The sequence below is a fragment of the Drosophila navojoa genome, chromosome X, assembly GCF_054131105.1.
Source record: "Drosophila navojoa isolate 15081-1374.11 chromosome X, UAZ_NAV_1.0, whole genome shotgun sequence".
Classification (NCBI taxonomy): Eukaryota; Metazoa; Arthropoda; class Insecta; order Diptera; family Drosophilidae; genus Drosophila; species Drosophila navojoa.
The window spans coordinates 12,683,945-12,696,476 of NC_142895.1; the positions used below are offsets into that span (position 1 = coordinate 12,683,945).

The 12,532-nt window shown below is 40.2% G+C and overlaps 2 protein-coding genes across 2 annotated transcripts in view; both read right to left on the reverse strand.

Moving 5' to 3' along the window:
• LOC108657046 (neurobeachin) overlaps positions 1–6,556 on the reverse strand; it is a 119,135-nt gene extending 112,579 nt beyond the window's left edge. Inside the window, exon 1 of the mRNA XM_089264003.1 lies at positions 6,271–6,556. Coding sequence (XP_089120129.1) covers positions 6,271–6,318 — 48 coding nt within the window. The 5' untranslated portion in view covers positions 6,319–6,556. The remainder of the gene's footprint in view (positions 1–6,270) is intronic.
• Positions 6,358–12,532, reverse strand: part of LOC108658702 (uncharacterized) — a 93,073-nt gene continuing 86,898 nt past the window's right edge. Inside the window, exon 2 of the mRNA XM_089264021.1 lies at positions 6,358–8,121. Coding sequence (XP_089120147.1) covers positions 6,636–8,121 — 1,486 coding nt within the window. The 3' untranslated portion in view covers positions 6,358–6,635. The remainder of the gene's footprint in view (positions 8,122–12,532) is intronic.

A 12,532-nucleotide genomic window follows, 5' to 3' on the forward strand; every position in this document is an offset into this window, starting at 1 on the left:
ATATATATTGAATATTGAAAATATATTTATATATATATCTCCTCTTTATACTATAAAAAAAAATAATATAAAATAAAATAAAATATAGAATAATATTTTCCAATAATAATCATTTCCAATTAGAAGTTTGTATGGGAAGCAACCAAGATATCGAATCCTCGTCACGATAGTCGGACGGACACTTTACGAGGAGTCATTATAACCGTATTCCACTGTAGTCTTCTTTAGTTTCTGTAACTTTAGCTGACTTTTGGCTAAGAAACTGTTGAGAGTGTCCTGCTTGAAGCACTCCCCCCAGTCCTCTGCAGAGTGTCGAGACCATGAAACTCCATTTCCAGTGCACTATTTGGCAGTACTCGCAGTATACGGGAGCGGGGGGGAGGGGCTGGCTAGAGAGCAGCTCTGTGAATCAAAGTGAATGAATGCAGTTCGCTGTTTGCAGTCGGTGCACAATTCATGAATATGCATCAAAGGCAGGCGATGCCAATTTCGATACGCTTCGGGCTTTGAATACGAAACAGATGCGAGTGAGACAGTGAGAGAGACAGAGAGAGTGTGAGAGAGAGAGTGAGAGAGAGAGACGTGTAGCGAGTGGGTGCAGAGACTTGGGAATTGTGATTCAGCTTTCATTTCAGTTTGGGTTCATTGCTTAGCTTGTTGTTGTTGTTGTTATTGTTGTTGTTGTTGTTGTTATTGTTGTTGTTGTTGCTGTTGTTGTTGTTGTTGCTTAATGTTCTGGAAGAATATTACCCTTGATTGATTTGAGGCAAGTGCAACTCATGCCGCAGCAATCGCAGCCGAGTCTGAGCTGCGGCTCAAGCAAAAGCATAAGCCAGAGCGAGACAGAGAGAGAGTGAAAGAGAGAGAGAGAGAGGGGGAAAGGGAGATGGATTGAGTGAGCCGGGGAGTTTGCTCTTTTCTATTGTAAATATACATATATCTTGTAATACTCTGTTGCTAGGGCAGCTAAACTCCGTTATCTAGATAGAAATATACATATATATATTATATATATATATACAGGTATATATATCTGACTGTTGTCCCTAGACTTTTATGGAATGGCAAAGGCCATTAAGAATCTCATACAGAGATTACTACAGTTTGAGGGGCACACATTAAGCTATACAATTTAAGCAGCACTGTGGACAGTATCAAACAGTTTACAGTTTGAGAATCATAGAGAGCTTGCAGCACATCTCATTGGCATAGTACGAGTCATGCACTTAAATGGAATCAAATTTCTGTGCAGTTTGAGAGGCACAGCTTGAACATGCTTTCCCTTTTGGACAGTTTGAGAGGCAATATCTACACAATGATTGTCATTTCTACAGTTTCACACAGTCACAATGGAACTTCAGTTGCACAGTTTGAGAGTCATAGCTCAGATATTCAGTTCAATTGCATCGCTACAGTTGCAGAGGCGCTGCTTTGACCTGGCAGTTTGAGAGTCATTGTATCATATGTATGTATGTATGTATGTATATATGTATGTATGTATATATGTATGTATGTATGTATGTATGTATGTATGTATGTATATATGTATGTATATATGTATATATGTATATATGTATATATGTATATATGAATATATGTATATATGTATGCATGTATATATGTATGTATGTATATATGTATATATGTATATATGTATGTATGTATATATGTATGTATATATGTATGTATGTATATATGTATTTATGTATGCATGTATATTATGAGTCTATGCTTGACTGCCTGCAGTTAGGGTATATCGCAGTCGGCTACTTTTTCGATTCACTGCATTACTATACTATATATATATATATATATATATATATATACATATATATACATATATTGCCTTAATTCTGTTGCTTTGGCTGCAATGATGAAGCAGTTATGAGCCGCCAGAGAATCCCAAGCAAGTGAATGGGTGTGTGTGTGTGTGTGTGTGTGTGTGAGTGTGTGTGTCTGTGTCTCTGTTATTGTAGTAGTAGTAGTTGTTGTTGTTGCTGTTGTTTGTTTTGCCTGATATAATAGCAATGCTAAACTGTCATGGTAGCTAACATAAACACACACACACACTCGCACACACACACACACACATATATGTATATACACACACACATATGCAGCATAATTGGCAGCAAGAGCTATTCTACACAAAAAAGGCGAAGCTAACTTTTTAACGCGCCATTGTGACATGTGTGTGTGTGTGTGTGTGTGTGTGTGTGTGTGTATCTGTATTAGTGTACAACAAGCCATTGAGTAGAGCTGGCAACCACTGAACCCAATCAGCAAAGCAACATCAAGCAACAACAACAACAACAACAACAGCAGCAAGAATGAGAAATAGCAGAAGAAGAAGAAGAAGAAGCAGAAGAGGACCAGCAGCTGCGCTGGCCAGCAGCAATTCAGCAAAGCTTCACACACACACAGAGAGAAGCCGGAATATGGTATATGTATGTATGTATGTATGTATGTATGTATATATATAGTAAAAACAAACAATAGTAAAACTGATTAAGTCGGGGGCAAAACCACATCAAGCTAAACGATGATGAAGAAAAGACCAAAAGATTACGAGCATTGAGAGAGTGGAGAGAGAAAAGGGAAGGGGAGAAGGGCAGTGAGGAGCGGGGTGAACGGCAAGGACTAGCAAGGACTTGCGGACTTTGGCCAGGGATAGACGCGAATGTGAGCCACGCGGACTTAACTAAACATACACCAATACAGAGAGAGAGAGAGAGAGAGAGAGAGAGAGAGAGTGTGAGAGAGTGAAAGAGCGAGAGAGAGAGAGAGACGAACAATCGATGGCAGCTCACTCGCAACAGGAGCTGAGCAAGTGGAAGGAAATGAAAAATAATGCGGGTCTTAGGGCTATACGAAAGTGCGTATGTGTGTGTGTGTGTGTGTGTGTGTGTGTGTGTGCGTGTGTGCGTGTGTGCGTCTGTGTGTGTGTGTATGAAATGAAAACGAAGCAAAAGTTGAGGGTTGAGGCAAAGAAAGCAAAAAATACATATATGTATATATACTTACATATATATGTATATGCATATGTATATGTATATGTATTTGTATATATGTATATTAAGTTAAGAAATGAAGCAAACAGTAAATGCTACCACATATCGAATAATTGAAAGGGATTCACACAAGCTGCGCAAAATGAGTCGAGTGTGCAGCAGCAGCAGCAGCGGGTATGCTCGACTAATGAATCGCCTGGAAGCGAAGTCAGTCCAAGAGATCGACTTAAAGTCATTAGTAAGAGAGAGTGAGAGAGAGAGAGAGAGAGAGAGAGATGGGAAGTAGAGAGTGAGGGAAATAGAAGAGAGAAAGAAAGAGAGCGAGAAAAAAAAGTAGACAGAAAGGAAGAATATGGAGGTAGAGATAGAAAGAGACACAGAGAGAGTGAGAGAGAGCGAGAGAGAGAGACGGAGAGATGGAGAGAGAAAGAGAGAGAGGGAAAGATAGTCACAGGGAGAGAGAGAGAGATAGAGATAGTCGGAGAGAGAGAGAGAGAGAGAGAGATATAGATAGTCAGAGAGATAGAGAGAGAGATATAGATAGTAAGAGAGAGAGAGCGAGAGAGATAGACAGAGAGATAGATATAGTCAGAGAGAGAGAAAGATAGATAGACAGAGAGATAGATATAGTCAGAGAGAGAGAAAGAGAGATAGATAGAGATAGAGAGAGAGAGAGAGATAGACAGAAAGAGAGACAGAGAGAGAGTGAGGTAGAAAAGATAAAGAGGTGGAACGAATAGAGTGAGGGAGGTAGAGAGAGCGAAAGAGAGAGCGAGAGAGACAGAAAGAGGGAGCGTGAATTTAACAACTAGAATCATTCTATTACAAATATTAATCTTTCCCTTATTATTTTATTTATTAGTTTTTGTTTTTTTCTTTTTTCTTTCCCTCAAGTTGTTTTCAAAATATTGCGATTATCACTAAATGCTCATGTCCAACTCTTGGTGCTTGCTCTATGCATATACTTGGCATATATGTAGCTATACTACATATAGCTCACTCCACCTACATACATATACATATGTATGTCTACACACACACACGTATATACATACATCTATTTCCTGGCATCTTCGACTTGAAGCTTCTGCATTTGCATAAATTTCGAAAAATCTCAACGAACTTTTTAGCTTTGGCTCGAGCTGCTTCAACTTTGCAGCGACAATTTGTAAGATATGTAAGATATGATAATAATGCGCTATCAGAGCAGCATATATACATACACATGCGTGTGTGTGTGTGTGTGCGAGTGCCCAACAATTATATACAATTTACTTTGCATAACAGTCGAGGCGAGCCGGAGCTCACACAGAGCTCAGTTGCCTGGCTACAAACGAAAGCAGCTTGCGGCGGCTGGAGGATGCAATGGGGGTAGTGAGGGGCGGGGCAATGGGTTTGAGTTTGGGGTCTGGGGTCTGGGAATTGAGCTTAAGCTAGTTAACATTTTGCTTTGGCATACAACGAGTGCGGGGATAGAGAAATCTGTAAAGCAAAACTGAATCATAAACACAATAAACTGAAAACAACAACAACAACAACAACAACATGAGTAGAACCCTCTGAATATGTTTTGTTGAAAAAATGCCTTCAATGCTAAACAACAAGTGAACTCTGATTTGCCCAGGGAAAAACTAACAAAGCGAGTGAGAGAGAGAGAGAGAGAGAAAGTGAGAGAGAGAGAGAGAGAGAGGGAGGGGAGATAGAGAGCAAGGGAGGTGGAAGAAGTACGCCCTAATTATAAATGCATGTTCTATAAATAAATATCGCATGTTGTACAAAAATGGATGCAACAAAAGCCAACGTCTTACCTATACAAGTCAAATATATTAAGAGGTAAAATATTTCGGAGTGCTCTAGTCGGCTATGACCGACTAGGCGATACCCTGAACCCAGACTTGGGGGATGACTTTAATGCAAAATATATATAAAAAAAAAATAATTAAAAATTAAAATAAAAAACTCAACTGAACCAATTTAGCTTATATATAAAATTTAGCTTATATATAAAATAGAAAAATTATGAAATTCTATTGAAAAAAAAAAAAAAAAAAAAAAAAAAATATATATATATATATATATATATATATATATATATATATATATATATATATATATATATATATATATATATATATAATATATAATATATTTAATTTATAAAATGTATATAAAAGAAATATAAAAAAAAAAATCTATTGAAAAATATATATATATTTTTTTAATATAAAAAATGTATTAAATAGAAAAATTAAGAAATTCTATTGAAAACAACATTTTTTGTTTATTATATAAAATGTATAAAATAGAAAAATAAAAAAATTCTATTGAAAAATATTTTTTTAAATTATGTAAAATATATAAAATAAAAAAATTAAAAAATTCTATTGAAAAATATATTTTTTTTTTTAATTTTATTATATTTATTTATAATTCATTATGGTCTATTAATTAATCTGCTGCATAAACAAAAACTTAAAAGATATACCTAATAAACAATAATATTTAACAACATTCTATGAATTTACAGTAAAAAAAAAAGCCTAAAGCCGTACAAAATTATCGATAAATAATAAAAGACACTTAAAATCAACTCCTAACCTTAATAAAAACTCGACAACTGTCAGTTCCCCAATATATTTTAATCGCTTTTTAAGCCAATAAGTTATCGATAACATAAATGAACTCAAAGCCAAAAAGTTATCGATAACATAAAATGAGCTCGAAGCCAGATCGCCTTTGGGTTCAGAGCACAAACGAATCGAAAACAAAATGGAATGAAAACATTGGCGCTATAATCTAAGGTTTAGTCAGTCTCTTACTAGTGATCGGGCCGCACCATGCGACTGCTGTTCGGCGCCTGTCTGGAAATACGATTATAGAAGAGGTTAAACACTTAGAGGACTAGAGCAGGCATTGGTGGGGGTGAGCGATATACAGATGTGTGTGAGAGAGAGCGAAAGAGAGAGAAAGATGTTTGGTGAATGGCAAAGCAAAGAAATTTCAATTTGAGAATCGCAGAGTGAGGCTGGTGGCGAGGTGAATACTTGGCAGGTGTGGTGAATAAGGTGAATAGTGAAATCAAGAAAACTCTCTTGGAATGACAGTGCAAGAAATCAAAATATTCTATTGGCAAATTTGAGTTGATTGAATTATATCCGAAAAAAAAAAACAAAAAATTTATCGATTCGTGTGTTGAAGTTCGCATCGAGCTTAAGATTTTCTCGTTTTCGTTTGCTGTGCTGGAGCGTGATTTGCTAACCTTGTGCGGGGTGTTTCGCAGATGGAAATTTTGTGATTTAGCTTGCATTGTTTTGCGATTATCGATTATCGATGATCGATTATTGAATTTTGTTGTTTATATTTTGGCTTTTCTGTTTGCTGTGAGGCGATAGATGATTGCGATTTTGATTTCGATTTGATTGTACAATTTTTGATTGCTCGATTTGGTTCGATAATTATCGATATATTTGAATTCGACTGGTGCAAAGGTGAGTTTAGCGCAAAAAAATGAGTTGAGCTTTGATAATTTTGATTTGATTTTGCTTTTCGTGTGAGAGTGTTTTTTTTTTTCGATTTTCGATTTTCGATTTTGCGATTGCGATTTGCGATTGGTGGATTGAAAGTTTAGAACTTCTCCGATATGCTATAGATGCGCTTAACGCTCACGCACTTGCGTCGCAGGCGTTCGCATTCGATTTCACGAAAATCGGCGTGCGAACTGGAACTGGAACTAGTGGCCAGGCAGTGGTTCGGCTCCCCGCTGGTCGCTGTCAGCCCGATCCCACCGATGCCAATGTCGTCGATGGCGATGTGATGGATCCGCGGCAGCTGCGATGCGGCGCAGATGTTCGGCTCGCTGTTGGCGCCGCCGGCGTGGCAGTCCGACGCGTGGCTGGAGAGTGGATCCTGGTCGAGCACTTGCTGTGGGAGCTCGGCTTCGTCGTACTGATGCTGCTGCTGCTGCTGCTGCTGCTGCGTTTCCTCCTCAACGCACTGTGGACAAATTGTCTCCTGCTCGTCGTCCTCCTCTGTGTCCTGCTCCTGCTCCTCCTCTGACTCTGACTCTGACTCTGCTGGCTCCTGCTCCTGCTCCTGCTCGGCCTGCTCGTTCACGTCGATGTGGCAACGCCTCCTGCTCGTCCGACGCGTCGTCGCCGTCGTCGCCGCCTGCGTGCTGATTATGGCACGCTTCAGCTCCAGGAAGAGCGGCGCCGCCGGCAGCAACGGCAACAGCTGCGGCTGGCAGTCGAACAGCCCCAAACTGGCCGCCGACTCGCCCGCGGGCAGCGGCTGTGTGGTGACAACCGTGTGCGGCGAGCCGTGCGCCCCGAGCACGCCGTGAGCGCTGCCCTCCGGGTGGATGCGATTATCGGAATTGGTGGCGGAGAACTTCGAGAGCAGCGACTTTGAGCTGGCCTTGTTCTTCAGCTGCTGCTGCTGCAGGTAGTAGTAGTCGCGTGGCAGCGACGAGGTGGCATGCAACGGATCCTCCGGATCGTAATAGCCCAGTGCGGCCGGACGGAACAGTCCGGGTGTGCTCAACGAATGCGGCTGCTGTGACTGTGACTGCGATTGCGAGTGTGACTGCGAGTGTGACTGCGACTGCGACTGTGACTGCTCCTGCTCGTACGAGTCACTAATGACGCTCGCTGTGGAGGCGGTGGGCGTGCTGCTGAGCGTCGACTGAGAGCCAGCGGCAGCGGCAGCTGCAGCAGCTGCGAATTGGGCGCCCAGCAGGGGCGTGAGGCCGGCCAGAAATTGTTCCTGCTGCTGCTGCTGGCGCTGTTCGTCGAGTTCGCGGCGATAGGCCTCGATCTGGTCGCTCGGTGAGGGCGTGTTGCTATGGATGCAGCCTTGAAAGAAATCCAATGCTTCGTACAGGATAAAACACAGGCCCAGGACAAGAAATGTCTCCATCATAAGGAACGAACAGCCATTGGAACGACACGGGAAACGGAACGAAACGAAACGAAACTGTGCGGAACGAAACGGAACGGAACGGAACGGATTGAAACGAAATGGAATGCGAGACGCGTGACAGCCGTTAACCGTTACAGCTTGAAGCGCGACGTAAACGTTTTGGCTTTCGCTTTGCTCTCCTCTCGCTGGCCTCTCTTCCTTTTGTGCCTGTGTGTTGGTATGGGTGTATGTGTGTGTGAGGTGTTTTTATTTTCGCGCTTATTGTTTTGCTTGATTCTTTTTACACTTCATTTTGTTTTGACTTCACATTTTCGACTTTTTGCTTCGTTGTTTTGCTTTTTCTTTGTTATGCAACACTTGAATCGATTTCGAACTCGAATTCGAATTGCAGTTGTTCTCGTTGTTGGCTCTAGTGCGTTTATTTATTAGCATAATTTAAAAACTGTTTAATATATACATATATATATTAGATTATCGAATATATATATCTATATATATATCACTAATATTTATTCTATTCAAATTTGGTGTTTCTTTTGCGCTGTGCGTGTGTGCGGAACGTGTGAGAATTGAAACAGCATACATACACATACATTTACACATACACAAATATATATATACATACATATATAATAGAATAAATATAATACATAAAAGAAAGTTCAGAAAGTTGCAGTCGGATGCTACCGACTGCTTAATACCCATTCATAGATATATTGGAAAAAATTATTTATTGCTCAATTAACCAAAGCATATAGTGCATATATTCCAAATGTCAAGCTCCTAGTTCAATGGAGGCGATAGATAGGTGATACGGAGGTGGGACAACACAGAAACACTCGTTGATCTCATGAATGGGTATTCTATTGAATATAATATATATACATATATACATATATACATATTTACACTATTCCCATTATACACATATATACATATTTACATTTCTATACACATAAACCTAGATAGGTATGCTTTGATTGAGTGCTGCAAGCTTCTTGTCTTTTCTACCCCTTGGCCGCTGCCTGAAGGTATGCAACAATATCTTTTCGCTTTGTGTGCGGCAGGAAACGACGAAAACAAAAGTTAAATTTAAGAAAACAGCAACAACAAAAAAAACAGAAAAATACAAAACGAAACAAAAATAACGGCAAACCGGAAGCAAGTTTATTGTGTTCTGTGGGCGTCGCTAAGCAGAGCTTAGAGATAAGCAACGCAACGCAGGCGGCCCACGCACTTGCCACGCCCACAGCATCACGTCCATGGACGCCACCTCCTCCACTCAGCGAAAGAGAGAGAGAGAGAGAGAGAGAGCAAACAAACAAACAGCTGAGAAGCCCCATAAATAAGAAATGCCAGCCGGGAGTGAAGCGAGAGCGAGAGAGAGAGAGAGGGAGAGAGGTAGAGAGAAGCCCCTGAAGAAGTTACGGCATTTGGGCAAAGCACACGCCCACAGCGAACGCTCGGGCAAAGTGTTAACCGAGTTGGCTTCGCCTTGGCAACATCTGGGAATCGCAGCCTGGGCAGAGTATTCAAATTTCATAATATTACACAGAGTTTACATCAACTTATCCAATTTGCTGTCAAGTTCGGCTAAAGTATTTATTCGCAGCATTTAATTACTCCAAGTTTTTGTTATTTTTGCAAATGCTAATGCCCCGGGCTAGAATTTCGACTGCCTGGCAAAGCTCATGTTAGCAATTAAACCAACAGCTGAGTGTTCCATTCCACTTTGACTTTGTTTTCAACTTTAGCTACCTTACGAAATTCATATGAGTTAATATAGCTTTAGAACTAGATTTCAGTTTACCTCTTCTCCAATCCATCTATCAATCTCTCTCTCAATCTCCCTCTCTCTTTCTCTCTCTCTCCCTCTCTCTGTTCATTTTCTATATTTCTCTCTCCTTCTGTTCTTCTCCCTTCCCTATACATGTCCATCTCTCAACATTTTCTCTCTCTCTCTCCCCCTTTCTCGCCTTCTGAGTATCTCCCTGTCCACCTCTCTCATTCCTTCACTCTTTCTGTCTCTTTCTCCCTCTGTCTATCTTTCTATATCGTCCCGGGCACAAACAAATCCCAATTCAATCACAGTCAAAACAAAATACCAAACAAATACCAACTGTAAAAATGCAACTGTTCAAATATTTGATCAGAGAAAAACGCAAACAACAAATCAACAGTTAAATAGAATGAGAAAAACAACACACACACACCTAAAAATACCGACAATTTTCTAGCTGCGCTATAAAAACTATTGCCTATAGAGAGGGAATTTCAGCTTTTGTCGGACACAGCAAAGAAAGCAAAAAAAACAATAGTCTGGCAACGCCGCGCTAAACAGAAACTATGAAAATCCCAAAACTGACAAAATTCATCAAATATGCAGCAAATTGATGTGAGAGAGAGGGAGAGAGAGAGAGAGAGAGAGAGAGAGAGAGAGAAAGGGAGAGAGAGAAAGCTTTGACCGTGTAAATACCTACATATATGTATGAACTATGTTATCCTGACTTTCTAGTAAAATATAAAAATAAAATAAAAATTAAAATATTTTACAAAATATTTTTTTCATAGGATTTAACCGGCTTTGCGCGTTTTTTTTTTTTTATCAAATTTGTGTTAAGCTATTAACTCAAAATCTAAGCTAGATCCAGCTACAAATAGTAATACCCATATTGTACACATAAATACCCCTATGTATATCCATATATCTCTGCAAAATTGTTTGGCTTTTGCTGAATAAATGACGTAATATTTTATTTATTTCATTTATTTTGTATTCATACTTTAATTGAAATACGTTCGTCGCTTTACAACACTGGCCTTATTTTTATTTTATGGCCCATCCATTCACATGCGACTACAATTATTATAGCCATAGATTTGTGCTTTCGACCCTCCCCGTTGCTCCCCATGCTCGTTCGTTAACAATTTGCATAAAAAAACAATGGCTTTTTGACAAATTGTTTGCCAAATTGTTGAATTGAATTGAATTGGAAATTGATTTTGCTCATATTTTCATTAAATATTCCATTGTATGTACTATGGGAGTTATGAATCGAATGTGAACAATAACAACAACAATAACAACAACAGCTACAAATTGGGGGAAAAAATGAAAACAAATCGAGGAAAATAATAGAGAAGAAAAATGCATTGATTTACGTTGCTTCATTTCATATTTGCATAGAATATTCGATTCATCGAATGCTATAAAAATATCGATATACTCGTATATGGAGGCAATTGAGTAGGACCCATTTCGTTTGCTATTATGATGGGTTCGACTCATATCTAATCCATTTACACGCAATTCGGGGCTCATTTACATGCAGCACAAGTGCCAATCACAGCTGACCCAAGTACCAATCACACACGCAGAGAAGGGTTAAAAATACCTAAGAGATAAATGTTTTTTTGATCCTTAATCGTGCAATTCGATGTGCAATATGAATGAAGATATCTATAACATATTCACATCAATTTCCAATAACAACTTACATGAAGAGAGAGACAGAGAGGGAGAGAGAGAGAGAGAGAGAGAGAGAGAGAGATGGAGTGGGTAGAAATAATATTGGAAAATAAAACACTTTACACAAGCTGAAAATACGCAGTGAAGCTAAACCCAAAGCTGATGTGAATGATGATATAGCTCCGTCCCCTTCGCACTCCCGCTGCGGCCGCAACGGGTCAATCGATGATGCGTAAAAGGGCGCCGCAATCACGGCCACAGTGTGACCAGAGTCCAATCCGCAATAAGCGACCGCCCCAACAGCCGTGGCCCATAAACTGGGTTAAAGAGTCACAGTTTCAGTCACAGTTCCAGTTCCAGTTCACGTTCCCATTCCCGTTCCCATTCCCATTCCCGTTCCAGTTTCAGTTTCAGTTTCAGTCCTTCAGCCACATCAAAATGCACAACGTGTCGTTATTTATGGCTTTGGGTCGACGTCGTCGCTGAGCTGCTTGGACACCGTTATAGCAACAAACAAGACGAACAGGACAAGAGATGGCGAGAGAGAGAGAGAGAGAGAGAGAGAGAGTGGGAGAAGCGAAACCCTTTACGTAGCGAGCACACAGCTTGACAAAGCGTAAGCCGAAGGACGCGCAGCAGATCAAATAGGCTCACTGTGCCGCCCTTTGCACACACACACACACACGCATGGACTTTGTCACTCACACACAGACACACACATACACAGTGCTCATTCGCATTGAGCGCCGATTGCAGTTTGGCGGCTTTAATCTGCGAGCTATCACAGGGGCTTATGCAACTCGGCAAATTGTTGAGCTGCTGCCACGCACACAGAGAGAGAGAGACAGAGACAGAGAGAGAGACAAACGTCAACAACAATAGTTTCTACATACATACATACATAGGTCAGCTCATCCTAACCTCCCCCTCCTCTCCAACAACAACATGCAATGTGCACGTTTCGTGTTTCAACTCAATTTGTTGGCAACTTTTGCTCGATTTGTTTTGATTTTCAATTTCATTTTGCTTTTCTGCAATTTGCCTTGTAAGCTGGTTCTTCCTTTGTTAATGCTCGCTGCGTGCTAAATGACGGGCGGGTATATTAGTTACATGCATTGCTCATGAGAGAACT